At 38.9% G+C, this 12,499-nt stretch overlaps 1 protein-coding gene across 4 annotated transcripts in view; it reads left to right on the forward strand.

The window, feature by feature from the left end:
• Positions 1–10,911, forward strand: part of LOC133517336 (synaptotagmin-5-like) — a 103,133-nt gene extending 92,222 nt beyond the window's left edge. For 2 of the 4 annotated variants that reach the window (XM_061850602.1, XM_061850607.1), the window contains exons 5-9: positions 5,328–5,548; positions 6,101–6,308; positions 6,670–6,896; positions 7,107–7,252; positions 9,547–10,909. In XM_061850602.1, the coding sequence (XP_061706586.1) occupies positions 5,328–5,548; positions 6,101–6,308; positions 6,670–6,896; positions 7,107–7,252; positions 9,547–9,693 (949 nt within the window). In that variant the 3' untranslated portion in view covers positions 9,694–10,909. Of the gene's footprint in view, positions 1–5,327; positions 5,549–6,100; positions 6,309–6,669; positions 6,897–7,106; positions 7,253–9,546 lie in introns of all 4 variants that reach the window. The other 2 variants (XM_061850605.1, XM_061850606.1) reach the window with 1 other exon arrangement.
• The last annotated feature ends 1,588 nt before the right edge of the window (positions 10,912–12,499 follow it).

The raw sequence follows: 12,499 nt of genomic DNA on the forward strand, positions 1-12,499 counted from the left end.
GTGTGGTAGGGCACAGCACAGCGGATGTCATTCCAGATATAGAACAGAGCCCAACTGGGGAAGTACCTCCACCTTACAGAAAACCGCAGCCAAATAACACTATTAGAGCCACTAACAAATAACACTCGGGAGCGTCAGAAGGTAGCCAAATATAGCTGTCTCGGCGCTCAATACGAATTCGTTGCGTTTGGCGTCGAGACACTTGGTTCGTGGGGCAGAGGGGCACAGATACTCCACAAGGCGCTGGGCAAGCGGCTGAGGGAGGCAACGGGCGACCCCCGCGCGGGCAGCTTTCTCGCGCAGAGAATTGCAATCGCAATCCAGCGCGGGAACGCTGCCTGCGTGATGGGCACCCTACCAAGGGCGCAAAATTTTGATAGGTATTTTTAATTTTTAGCTTTAGTTATTTTAATTGTAGTTACATTTAGTTTATTATTCATGTTGTGAAATTTTTGCATTTTAATAAGTATTGTTAACTCAATAAATTTATTTTTATTAGAGCCAAATAACACTATTAGTGTTGTGTTCCTGCCGGTGAGTAAGGTTGCCAGAGCTCAAGGAGGGTACGGAGTGTTAGGGTCGCCAACATGCATTATAACTCCTCTGGAGTTGCATGCGTACATAGGCTGCGGAGACTGCTTACCATCAGGCGGGCCGTATGCTTGTTTGCCACTGACGTAGTATAAATATATATATTAATGTATTCATTTTAATCCAGGGATCAGAAACCGGTATTTTTTGTATGGGAACGAAAACGGTATTTTTTCGTACTTTGTTAATTATTTCATTTTTAATTGGGCAATCTAATAATACGAAGTTGTTATCTAAAAACACAACCGAGTCCTACATTTGGAGTATAAAATAAACCGAAATATATGTTTATTTCAAAGTTTAAAAAAAAAAACCGGTTCCGATCCCTGTTTTTAATCTATGGTTTATAATATTTACTAGTGTTGCACACTGGCGGCAGAAAAAAGCAAAAAGAATGCAAAGAAAAAGATTATATTTGCATTCGCACGTCGGTCCTATGTGCCGGCAGGATCTCGTGCATAGCGTTGTCTCGCTCAAACATGGGAGCGACGTACGAATCGCATCCCGTGTGTTAACCGCCTATGACGAATAGCGGTAACTGATTGTCTATAATTTGTAACTGCCCGAAACATGACGCTTTTCGGTCTACCAGACGTCCATATTACAAGTCCCTTGTTAAAACTTTGCACCAAATTCAACAGAACCCACACTTTGTTGTAACTTGATCATTGATTGATTTATATGAGCCGGAACAGATAACCAGTATTTTGCGCCATGAGTTGTTGTATTGACAACAAACCATAGAAGTGGAGCTGAATCTCGCAACCTTAACGCGTAAGCGCCATGAATGTTTACGACGTTTACGTTTTGGTCGCGAGGTACAGGGCTATTACCGCGAAAATCGAAGTTCGTCAATTGCGGGCATTTTTCTCTGTCACTCCAATAACGTCTTAATGAGAGTAAAAGAGAAAGATCCCCGATATGCGATTTTCGGGTTTCGCGGTAGGCCCCCTGGTTGCAATTGCGACAATTTCATTATTTGGTTTGGCTCGTCTATAGTTCGGATTGCCATACGTCCCGTACAGTGATGGGAACTATGGGAGTAAAACTTTAACAAAACCTGTTAAGCGGACATAAAATAGTGCATACAGCCCTTAAAATATTCATGTCCATAGGGATAGGAATAGTATAGTACTTACAGCCATAAAAATATTTACATTCATAGATATTCGAATATTTTTAAGGCTATAAGCACTCTTTTTACGTCCGCTTGATAAGTTTTGTTAAAGTTTTACTCCCATAGTTCCGATCACTGGTCCCGTATATACGGGTCTGTCACTGTATTTAAGTAGTCTTGTTTTTGTCCCGTAATTCCCGTATATCAATACCGCAGTAGAAAGACTACATACATGGTCACAATCTTCTCTTTGTGACCAGTTTTTACAAAGTGATATATCAGCAAAACTACGTGAATATTGTGTTTGACCCAAAAAAAAAGGCAAATTAAAAAAAAGTAGGCGCGAAGGGTCGCCTTTTTCTACTGACAACGTTGTTTGACAGACTTGAGTTACTCGTACCTATGGAGTGTGGAATTAAGAGGAGAGGCATCTCTTATGGTAGAACTGTTGCAAAAGTGTCCAGCTGTCAGCTATAAATAATAGTTCCAAATACTTCCAGAGTAGCGCTAGAGTAGCTAAGAACCTAGGCGTTATTGACGGAGTGAAGTGCGCTGTCTATGATTTGATTTTTTGTTCAAGTACTCTAGGTACTGTAGCGCCACCTATTTAAGGTTTTTTGATGACACTTTTTGGTACATGGAGATTTATTTCCTTACCTCCACCTTCCGTACTTGTACCTATTAGGTATAAACGTGTCTAGCCGTGTCTTATCCAACCTCGACATTGGCAGAATCATCAACAATTCAACACGAAAAAGTGATTGATTATAAACGTCAAGTTAGTCAGTAATGTAATTAAGTAGGCACTCACGCTCCCTCTTCGCGGCTTTTTATCTCAAAACCAATGTGATAGGCAGCAGGTGGCTTATTCAGGTTTGCCAGGCGTACGATAACTTATATGTACGATTATTGGAACTCTGGTACGATTGTACGGTCCAATGAGTACGCAAAAGTACGATAATTTTAGTCCTTGGCCAAAAAAAACAGCATTTGAAGCAACATTTTTATTTTATTTATTGTCATTTAGCAACTATCCGGTTAAGCCTAATACAATAGTGCCTTATTAACTATATCATTTATATTAACTTATAATCAATCTAATAATAACACAAAACATTTAAACAAATTCTTACAAATATTACACCTTCACACAGAAATAAGAAAAAATAGACTACAATAGGGTTGTTTCCATCTACAAATCTCAGGGCAGAATTGTATCCCAATAAATTCTTTTGGATTATAAGAACATGTTAAACTACTTTTAGGGGACCTGTAATGACCATATTTTTGTAAATATTGAATTTAAAATATCTTTTGGCACACGTCACGTGACCAAACTCGAAACGTCATTAAAGATTCTGATGACGTCACAACTCTCGGATTGACACTGTTGACAGTTAGGCGATAAACAACATATGACAAATGTCAGTTGACAGTTCGTATCTTCTACGTGTGTATGTAGTTATGTGTCAAACCGTAAACTGTGACGTCACACAATTTTCAAAGAGCGTTTTGGGCGCGAAAGCATCTGTCAAAATATATTTTGTTAATTTAACATATTTAAAGCCGTATTTAGTATAAAAGTTGAATTTTAGGGCAACTTTTAGTTAATATAGAACGTAATACAAGCGTTTCGAAAAATTGGAAATAGCTCTATTGGCACTTTTTGGGTGTTAAACACTTTTGGAGGTAATGTAATGACGTCAAAAAGTAAAAACTTCCTCTACCTGACCTTTTTTTTTCCTCTAACCATAAACAATTTAAAAAATGATGTCCGGATTCGGATACGTTTCAGGAGCGGTTTATATGGCTGAAAGTAATTTTGTATGCAAATTTGAGAGTTTAAAAACTTATCGCAGACGAGAATAACAGATTTTTATACGATTATTTTCCTCCTGCTACGTATTATTAAATTTAAAAAGATAAAAATTGGGTAGTCCCTTGTTCAATGACGAACAAAAGTAGAGTATTTTCGAGCATGTAAAAAAATGGAAGATTAGAGGCAGACCAAGACAAGTCTGCAACGATTTTGATATCACACGCAGTTCAAGTGTTATTTTAAATGTCAAACTTCTATGACATAATGACGTGTAAATAACACTTGCACGGGTGTGCTATCAAAATCGTTGCAGACTTGTCTTGGTCTGATTCTATTAACCAAAGTTTTAATAGAACCTCTTACGGCCAATAGTTCAAGTCTGAAAATAAAACCTTTTTGAAATGCTTTTCCCCATAATGACATCAGGAGACCAAACATGAAAAGACATTTTTTTTATCTCCGACTCAAAGAGGAGTGTTACATAAACGTCAAGTGTCTATGAAATTATGACGTTTAATATAACACTTCCATGCTCTGTCTGTGCTAGAAAACCGCTACAGAGTTATCTTGGTCTAACACTATTTAGGGTAGGGCTGAGCTGTGAGCTACTACCGGGGTCCATAGGTGGCGGATAATGGAACGGCGGTAAGATATTATCGGTAGCTGCTTCGGCAGTCCCCGACTATACAGCGGCAGATTTGGAGGGTGCAGTGGGTATTCCTTGGGAGAGGATACTCTATAAAATATTGCAGTTGACCCAATGAAAAATCTGTGACCTGGCGAGTCAATGCCGCCAGTAAATAAGCACTCTCTGTGCTTGGGCAGCTGCAGGCACAGTAGGCCAACGAGTGGAGATCAAAAGCATCGGTACAGTCGTCGGTGAACATTTTGTCACTCCACAGTGACATACAGCGATGTGGAAGGCAAAGGGAAAACCACCACATAATTTATTTTTTCTCAGGATAATCATTATGGCAAATACAACAAAGACAACGGCCCTCAGTAACCGGCAGACCTTCGATGGTCAGAGGGTGCTAAGAATCACCGGCGCCATAAAGATTGCAACGTGGAATGATGCGAGGGAAAAAGACACTATTTACTCAATGTTTTTTTTTTCATTCCGAAAGAAGGATTTACAGGATTATCTATATAGAGGTATACCTCTTCATGCTAATAAGGGTTTAATCAGAAGATTAGGCTTTATAGTTTTTAACTTTAGGTATTATAATTCTTAACATTACATTACGGAATATTAGATACATATCTAAATATTCATACATACATACATAATATAAGAAAGAGACAAGTAATGATTTTTCAGTAGGGTATATACCCTCTGTATATACCCATTATGTAAATGATCTCAGTATATAATATTTAAGAACAACAAACGTATAATCCACCCAATTGTATCACAAATAAAAACAATTGTACTACAAACTCCAAGTAATTGAATGGACATAAAAATGTAAATCACATTAGAATACGAAAATAAGTCTAATTTGAATAAATTAGATATCATTAACAAGAGGAAATTACTTTTTACGACATCTGTGTATCTTAAGTGATGATACAATGATTTTTTTCACCACACTTGTCTTGCTTGTATAAAGTGTTATTTCGAAATACGAAATTATATGTATTTATTTCCCTTTTTTTCCTCACAAGTGTGATGAAAAACATTGTATGTGCCACGGGCGATAAAGGAATTACGAACTCGTGTTAATTAAGCCCCCGCCTTCGGCTTCGGAAAGCCGTTTAGTAATCATTTTACAACTCAAATCGAAACTGTCTTTCCAGACGGATAGACCGCAGTAATTCCCTCGTCGAAAGCAGCAGCGGCGCCCCCCTCTCGCCTGGCGCCCCGAGCGCCCTCGGAGCCCTACAGCCGGCGTTGTACACCAAACGAGAAGCCCCCTTGCTTATAGAGCTGGAGGGCGCGGGTCCGTCGTTGGGACGGCTGCATCTGAGACTCAAATACGACTTCGACCGGTCGGATTTGGAAGTGCATCTTATTGAAGGTGAGAAAAACTAACTATAGCAAAAATCCATTATAAACACAGACTAGAATTTCAAAGAAAATAGTGAATTATGCTACTACACATGTTCTCAGAATCAACATTCGAAGTTTTATAATATCTTATCGCTAAAGATACACATAAAGACGGGTGTTTTTTTAGGAAAAATGAGTTTCAGCCGATATAACAACCCACGTGCTGATTATTTTTTCCTGCTCTCAAACATATACTCAAACCAGCCATTAACTAGCAAGTTGCTTAAGCATCACTTTCTATAAGTGTTAGAAGATTTAGTAAATTTTTAGGGTCTTTGGAGGAGATTTTTTCACAATAGGTTGAGTTTGGGCAGCTAAAAAAATACGTATCTGTTATTTTACACTACTCTATAACATACATAAATATAAATCAAATTAGAACCGGACAGTTGGGTACCTTTCCGTGTAAGACAACGCACGAATTTCTAGATCAGTCATGAAATGTCGTATGTATGTTATTGTTAACTAAAGGACTTCTACAAAATCCATCCAATACAAAAATGTTTTTATTTGTTTGCAGCCCACGACTTAGCCGGCTACGAAGCGGGGGGTTTCAACGACCCCTACGTGCGTGTGACCCTCCTGCCGTCCGTGGACACCCGCACGCGGCAGACCCCCGTGCACCGGAACGAGGCGAACCCTTTCTTCGACCAGCACTTCAAGTTTCCTGTATCACACGACGAGCTGCGTGACAAGACGCTGCTGTTGCAGGTCTTCGACTACGACAGGTACGAGTATGTTGGGAGTATGCTCCTTTCTTGAAGGTTTGAAGGTCGGATCGGTCTGGAGTTACCGTGGACGACAGTTAATCTCACAGTTTAGTTGGGCGAGGCAGGAAGTTTGTGGAGAAACGCACAGTTGAGGAAATGTTATCGCGTAGAGCGATGGAAGGAAGAAGTACCGTCGTCCATGGACACCTGCAGCACCGGAGGGGTTGCAAGTGCATTGCCAGCTTTTAAGATGGGCGTCCGCACACTCTTTTCTTGAACGTTTGAAGGATGAATCGATCCGAAAGTATCGCGGGCGACAATTCAGTTCAGCTCTGCTGTGCGATAGGCAGAAAGTTTTTAGGTCTCTTAATACTTCCAGATTCTCCCGGAACGAAGTAATGGGTTCAGCTAAAGTTTCCCTTTCGCGAGTAGAAGTGGCCGGAGGCACTGAAGTATGGGCGGAGCTGTCCCGAGAACGCAGACCGCCAGAGGAGCTGCAAGAACTGCTGCTGTCTCTTTCTTACCTACCGTCTGCTGAGAGACTGACTGTAGTTGTGTTGAAGGCAAGGAATCTGCTGCCGCCTCAAGAAGGAAAGGATGCATTAGGTATGTTTAAGTTGCTGTCTCTTTCTTACCTGCCATAGTCATACTGAGTTAACAAGAGTAGGTTTTGCTTATTGTTAATACAGAAGACTTAAGATTGTGCTTATCGTTAATGGACTGACTGATTAGCCATATTTTATATACATACACCTACTATTCAAAATGTTATCCGTATGTGGTAGTAAATACCGTCTGGTTTTCGTATTTCTTCAGATGTGTACGTGAAAGTGTACCTCCTGGTGAACGGCAAACGAGTAAAGAAGAAGAAGACGAACAGGAAAGAGATAAACAATCCAGTATGGAACGAAGCTCTGTCATTCAGCCTGGCGTCTGGACATTTAAACGAGGCTTCCATTGAGGTACGTCACTACCGCCTCCATATGACCCGAAAAACTTAGAATTAATGCTTTAAATTTAATACACTACTCCCAAGGGTTTCCCCAATGCGCTGTACTGATCCAACGGTTTCCTCGATTTTGATCTTGAGCAGATCGTCGGCCTAACTAGTTCGTTGTTGGGCATTCTCTTTTAACATCCGGTTTGCGGTCGCCATTCAGTCCATTCAGTATCTTTCTGTCCCAGTAGCAATTTACTCTACAATCAATGTGACCATTCACTGCCATTTATTTTAGTCTGGCACTGGCAACTCTCTTGAGCTGATGCCAACCACCTTGATTCTATTGCGCGTCTCATCATTTCTAATTCAACAACAGCAACTTCGAGCTCTATTGTCCTTGAAGTCACTTAGTCTTTTGAGATCCTGTCCTCTGCAATAAGAGTTCCATCTATCAAAATTAAATTATGAAAGTAATAAATAAGCACGAGTTTAATAGTATTTTCATCACACTTGCTCGAGAAAGATCTTATTTCATGCAGGTGTACTGAAGGACCAAGGCATTGTTTCCGCGGGATTGTGAAAAAAAAAAACCCTAGGGTGTTGTAGCTAGTAGCTTTTTTTTATTATGTCAGTAATTCATATAAACCAAGTAGCGTAAATGAGTTTTACTTTTAAAATACTGACGTTTATCATTTAATATTTTGTTTATGTTTTATTTGATTTGATCAATTTAAGAGCCGTTTTAAGGCGAACGTTCGGAATGTCTCCGTATTTAAAAATTATTGCATTAAAAAAAATTTTTTGCAAGTGTAATGAAAAACAATTTACTATCTGTCATAAACACATACGATTTATTTTTAATTTGAAAATTAAAATCGAAGTTTTATTATCTGTACCTAGGTCACGTCGACCACCATTTCTTTTATGAGTGACGTCACTATACCAGATATAAGTGTTCAATTTATACCTCACGTTTGACGTTTATTTGTTACTGCCCTGGGCTATAACCGCGAAAATCGAAGTTCGTCAATTGCGGGCATTTTTCTCTGTCGCTCTAATTACGTCTTAGTGAGAGTAAAAGAGAAAGATCCCCGCAATTTGCGAATTTCGGTTTTCGCGGTAGGCCCCCTGCTATTATGACATCACACGGTCACAAGAATGGCGACAGCATGGCGACTGACTTTTGGCGCGAAAATTTATCATTTAAATTTTAAACTTTTTCTCTTTAATTAATTTCATATTATTTCATTTATTTCGTTGTAAAATCATGTTGTACATAAAATCTAAAAGATGTTAAACAAGTAATAATGTCAGTCCATGACGCCCTGCTAGGGCTCACAACATACTTAAAACTAATTAAATTAGGCTAAAACAAAACAAAAAAAAAACTTAAAATAATTAAAACAAAATAATTTAATTTTAAATAGAAATAACACAAAAATCAAATAATATATATTATCAAAATAAATCCAATCAATCATTAATTAAAACAAATTCAGTCAAAGTAGGTAAATTTAGTAACTTATGCAATCCAATTACTCAAAATAAGATTCAATAAGAATACGAATTCGTTTATTGTTTACCGTATTCATTAGGCGCCATTTTTATACATTTATTAATTGCATTTTGGGACCAAGACTTTATTTCTGTACTGCTCTCTAGTTCTCTGCTTATCTAGCTTCACTTCGAATAAGTGGGGGTTTTCACGAACAAAGAGGGCACATTGTAGTATATAAATAGAGGGAATGTCAATAATCCATGCTGAATAAAACATTGGCTACAACTGTTTGGAAAACGCACATTTGCAAGGACGCGGGCACACTTTTTTTGCATTACAAACAGTTGTTTGGCAATATCAATTTTGACATTTTACTTTTAACTTGTTGAATATGTGCTTTCCAATTTACTCCGGAGTCTATTGTTATACCTAAAGATTAAATTCCTCAACTTCCTGTAAGTTACTTGAGTTTACATCTAGGTAAAGTTCTAAAGGCTTTTTTTTTGCACTGGTTTTAATATATATATTCATATAGCGATGTTATTTTCATGAAATAAAAATACTTACCGGTTGGCTATCAAAGCTACATTAATACAATTGCAGTGGGAGCATCATTAAGGCCAAAAGAAGTGATATCATCAGTCAGTGCCTTCTTTTTCTCCTTGTATGCGGTTACTTAACATTACTATAGCACATTATGGCCAAGACCTAAAAATAATAAGAATAATTTATTAACTTAACAGAATAAAAGGTAAGGTAAAAGTTGCATAAATACTGCCCTGTGTGTAAAAAATCCCAATTATATCTTAATTTTCCAGGTATGCGTGGTGACGGGCGGCGGCAGCGGCCTGGTCGTCGGCTGGTGCTGCGTGGGCGCCGCGGAACCTGCCGCAGAAGGCCGCCACTGGGCACAGATGGCCCAGGAGACGCGCAAGGCCGTCGCCATGTGGCACACGCTCAGATAGACGGCCAACGGGTTGAAGAGGCAATGAAACAGCCGTAGCCTAGATGACAATCATTTATCGACAAACGCCAAGAATAACTATAGAAGTCTGACTAGAGCTCAAAAATGATCCCACGTCAGGGGGAGGAAACTAGAGCGTTCGGACTTTCCCAACTCCGTTCGGCTCAGCATTGCTCCGAGCAATTATTAGGGTTGCCACAACTTGACTTACCTTTGCGTGCCAACAGATAAGATAATTATTCCATAGATAAAAAAAGGGACAACATGATTCGGTCCTGAATCGCTGTCATACTTCGGTTTTGTAGGACGTTTCCTTTCTGTACGGCAGTACTATTATTTATTCTGATCCCACGACGTGTATTGTGTACAACGCAACAACAACGTCAAATATTGTAATACCGCGCTTGAGGTTTGACATATAATTTTATTTTAGCCGATCAAAATTTGTGTCGCTTAACTTTAGACTCGGATAAATCCATTCGACCCTCAGGAAATATTTACCCCAGCATTTTCCAAACCATTGGTAGGTGGCGAGCGAAATTTGAGTGGGCCCTGAAACATAAGACGACATGACAGCAACAAAATGCAGTTAACAAAATTTTAGCTCTCAGCAGGGGAGGAAACTAGAGCGTTCGGGCTTTCTTGGCTGCGGTCGGCTCGGCATTGCTCCGAGCAATTATTAGGGTTGGGACAACATGACGTCCCTTTGCGTGCACGACCACAGATAAGATAATTACATGAATTTAGACAACAATAGGGTTGTTTCTAATTTTTTGAAACGCTTGTATTACGTTCTATATTAACTAAAAGTTGCCCTAAAATTCAACTTTTATACTAAAAACGGCTTTAAATATGTTTAATTAACAAAATATATTTTGACAGATGCTTTCGCGCCCAAAACGCTATTTGAAAATCTTGTGACGTCACAGTTTACGGTTTGACACATAACTACATACACACGTAGAAGATACGAACTGTCAACTGACATCTGTCATTTGTTGTTTATCCCCTAACTGTCAACAGTGTCAATCCGAGAGTTGTAATGACGTTTCGAGTTTGGTCACGTGACGTGTGCCAAAAGATATTTTAAATTCAATATTTACAAAAATATGGTCATTACAGGTCCCCTAAAAGTAGTTTAACAAGTTCTTATAATCTAAAAGAATTTATTGGGATACAATTCTGCCCTAAGATTTGTAGATGGAAACAACCCTATTCCATACATTAGAAACATACATCATGATTCCTCCCTGAATCGCTGTCAAGCTTCGACTTTGCAGGAAGTTTCCTTTCTGTACGGTAGTTACTATTATTTATGCTGTGCTCTCAGTTTCTGGCAACTATCCTTACCTATTTGATGAAGCTATTTTAAGTTTACTTTACTTCATATCTACGAGTATGTAAAACCGAATTTTCGGCAATGATAGATGGGTCCCGAATTTGGCAGTTTTTGTTAGGTGGGTCAGAGCCCAGTCAACTTTGGGAACCACTGACCCCAAAATCGCAAAATCTGACAGTTGGATTTATCCGAGTTTGAAGTAAGCGACTCATTTTTATTGACTAGTCACAACTTCTTTTTATAACCGGAAATTGTGTTCAGTATTGCTGGGTAATATTCTAATATCTAAAGCTGCGGGCGGGGTATGTTTATGGAGAAGGGATAACTTTAAATGATACGTATCAGATAGTCATGAGGACCGTTTTTGAGAACTTCGTCTATTCGTAAAAATTATTGGGATGACAGATTCACACGAAAAGTCACGTGATCATTTTAATACATACAGTCGCCATCAGATACATCGGAGTGGCTAAGGTGCTTAAAAATATCTGAACACGCACTCGAACGCCTTCACAATAGAGCACAGACTAATTAGGCCGCTCCGATATATCTGATCGCACTGACTGTACAGTCGCCATCAAATATATCGATGCGTTCGGAGTGCTAAAAAATATCTGAACACGCACTTTAACGCCTTGACAATAGAGGCGTGTTCTGATATTTGTGATCGCCTTGGCCGCTTCGATATATCTGATGGCGACTATACAATAGGTATTTAAGTTTTGATTGGTGTTTTCTATAAACGATTGTCGCTTGGCTAGGCCCCCAGAAATGATACACAGAATGATAGGTCACTTTCTATGGATATTTCGCAATAAAGTAGAGACCATTTAAACCGCGTGCCTCTCCAAAGCACCTGGGCTTTAACCGCGAAAATCGAAGTTCCCAAATTGCGGGCGTCTTTCTCTCTCACTCTTATTACGTTACGCCTTCATTGGAGTAAATGAGAAAGATTCCCGCAATGTGCGAATTTCGGTTTTCGCGGTAGGCCCCCTGCGCTCACATCTAATCTTTCAGACGCACACACACAATCAAAACAAAAGTCGGAACTTTTTCCATGTTTGTGTAACTTCTAGGAGTAAAACATTTCCAAAGAAATTTTACTGTTGTCCACTGCATTTTATTTTTAAAATTTCGTACAAAATTAAAAGGCCTAAGGAAAATTTCATTCAGCCAAACAATCTACTCAAACGTATCCGAATTCAGGATATATTTTTTAAACTGTTTATGGCTAGAAGAAAAAAAAGTTGTATAATGATGGCGAATAGAGTTCATGAATTGTAATTAAGTACACATTTTATGAATTTATATTATGTTTTACTAAGGCAGGTCGGTAGTGTGAAACAGTATTATCTTATAGTCTTATCGTTAAACAAAAGCAAATGATATGTAAGTATAAGGGCGGTTTCTGGCTAGCATTTTATACGATCGTATATGCTCGTTTTTAGAAGCGCGCGTAGCGTATACG

The sequence above is a fragment of the Cydia pomonella genome, chromosome 4 (assembly GCF_033807575.1).
Source record: "Cydia pomonella isolate Wapato2018A chromosome 4, ilCydPomo1, whole genome shotgun sequence".
Classification (NCBI taxonomy): domain Eukaryota; kingdom Metazoa; phylum Arthropoda; class Insecta; order Lepidoptera; family Tortricidae; genus Cydia; species Cydia pomonella.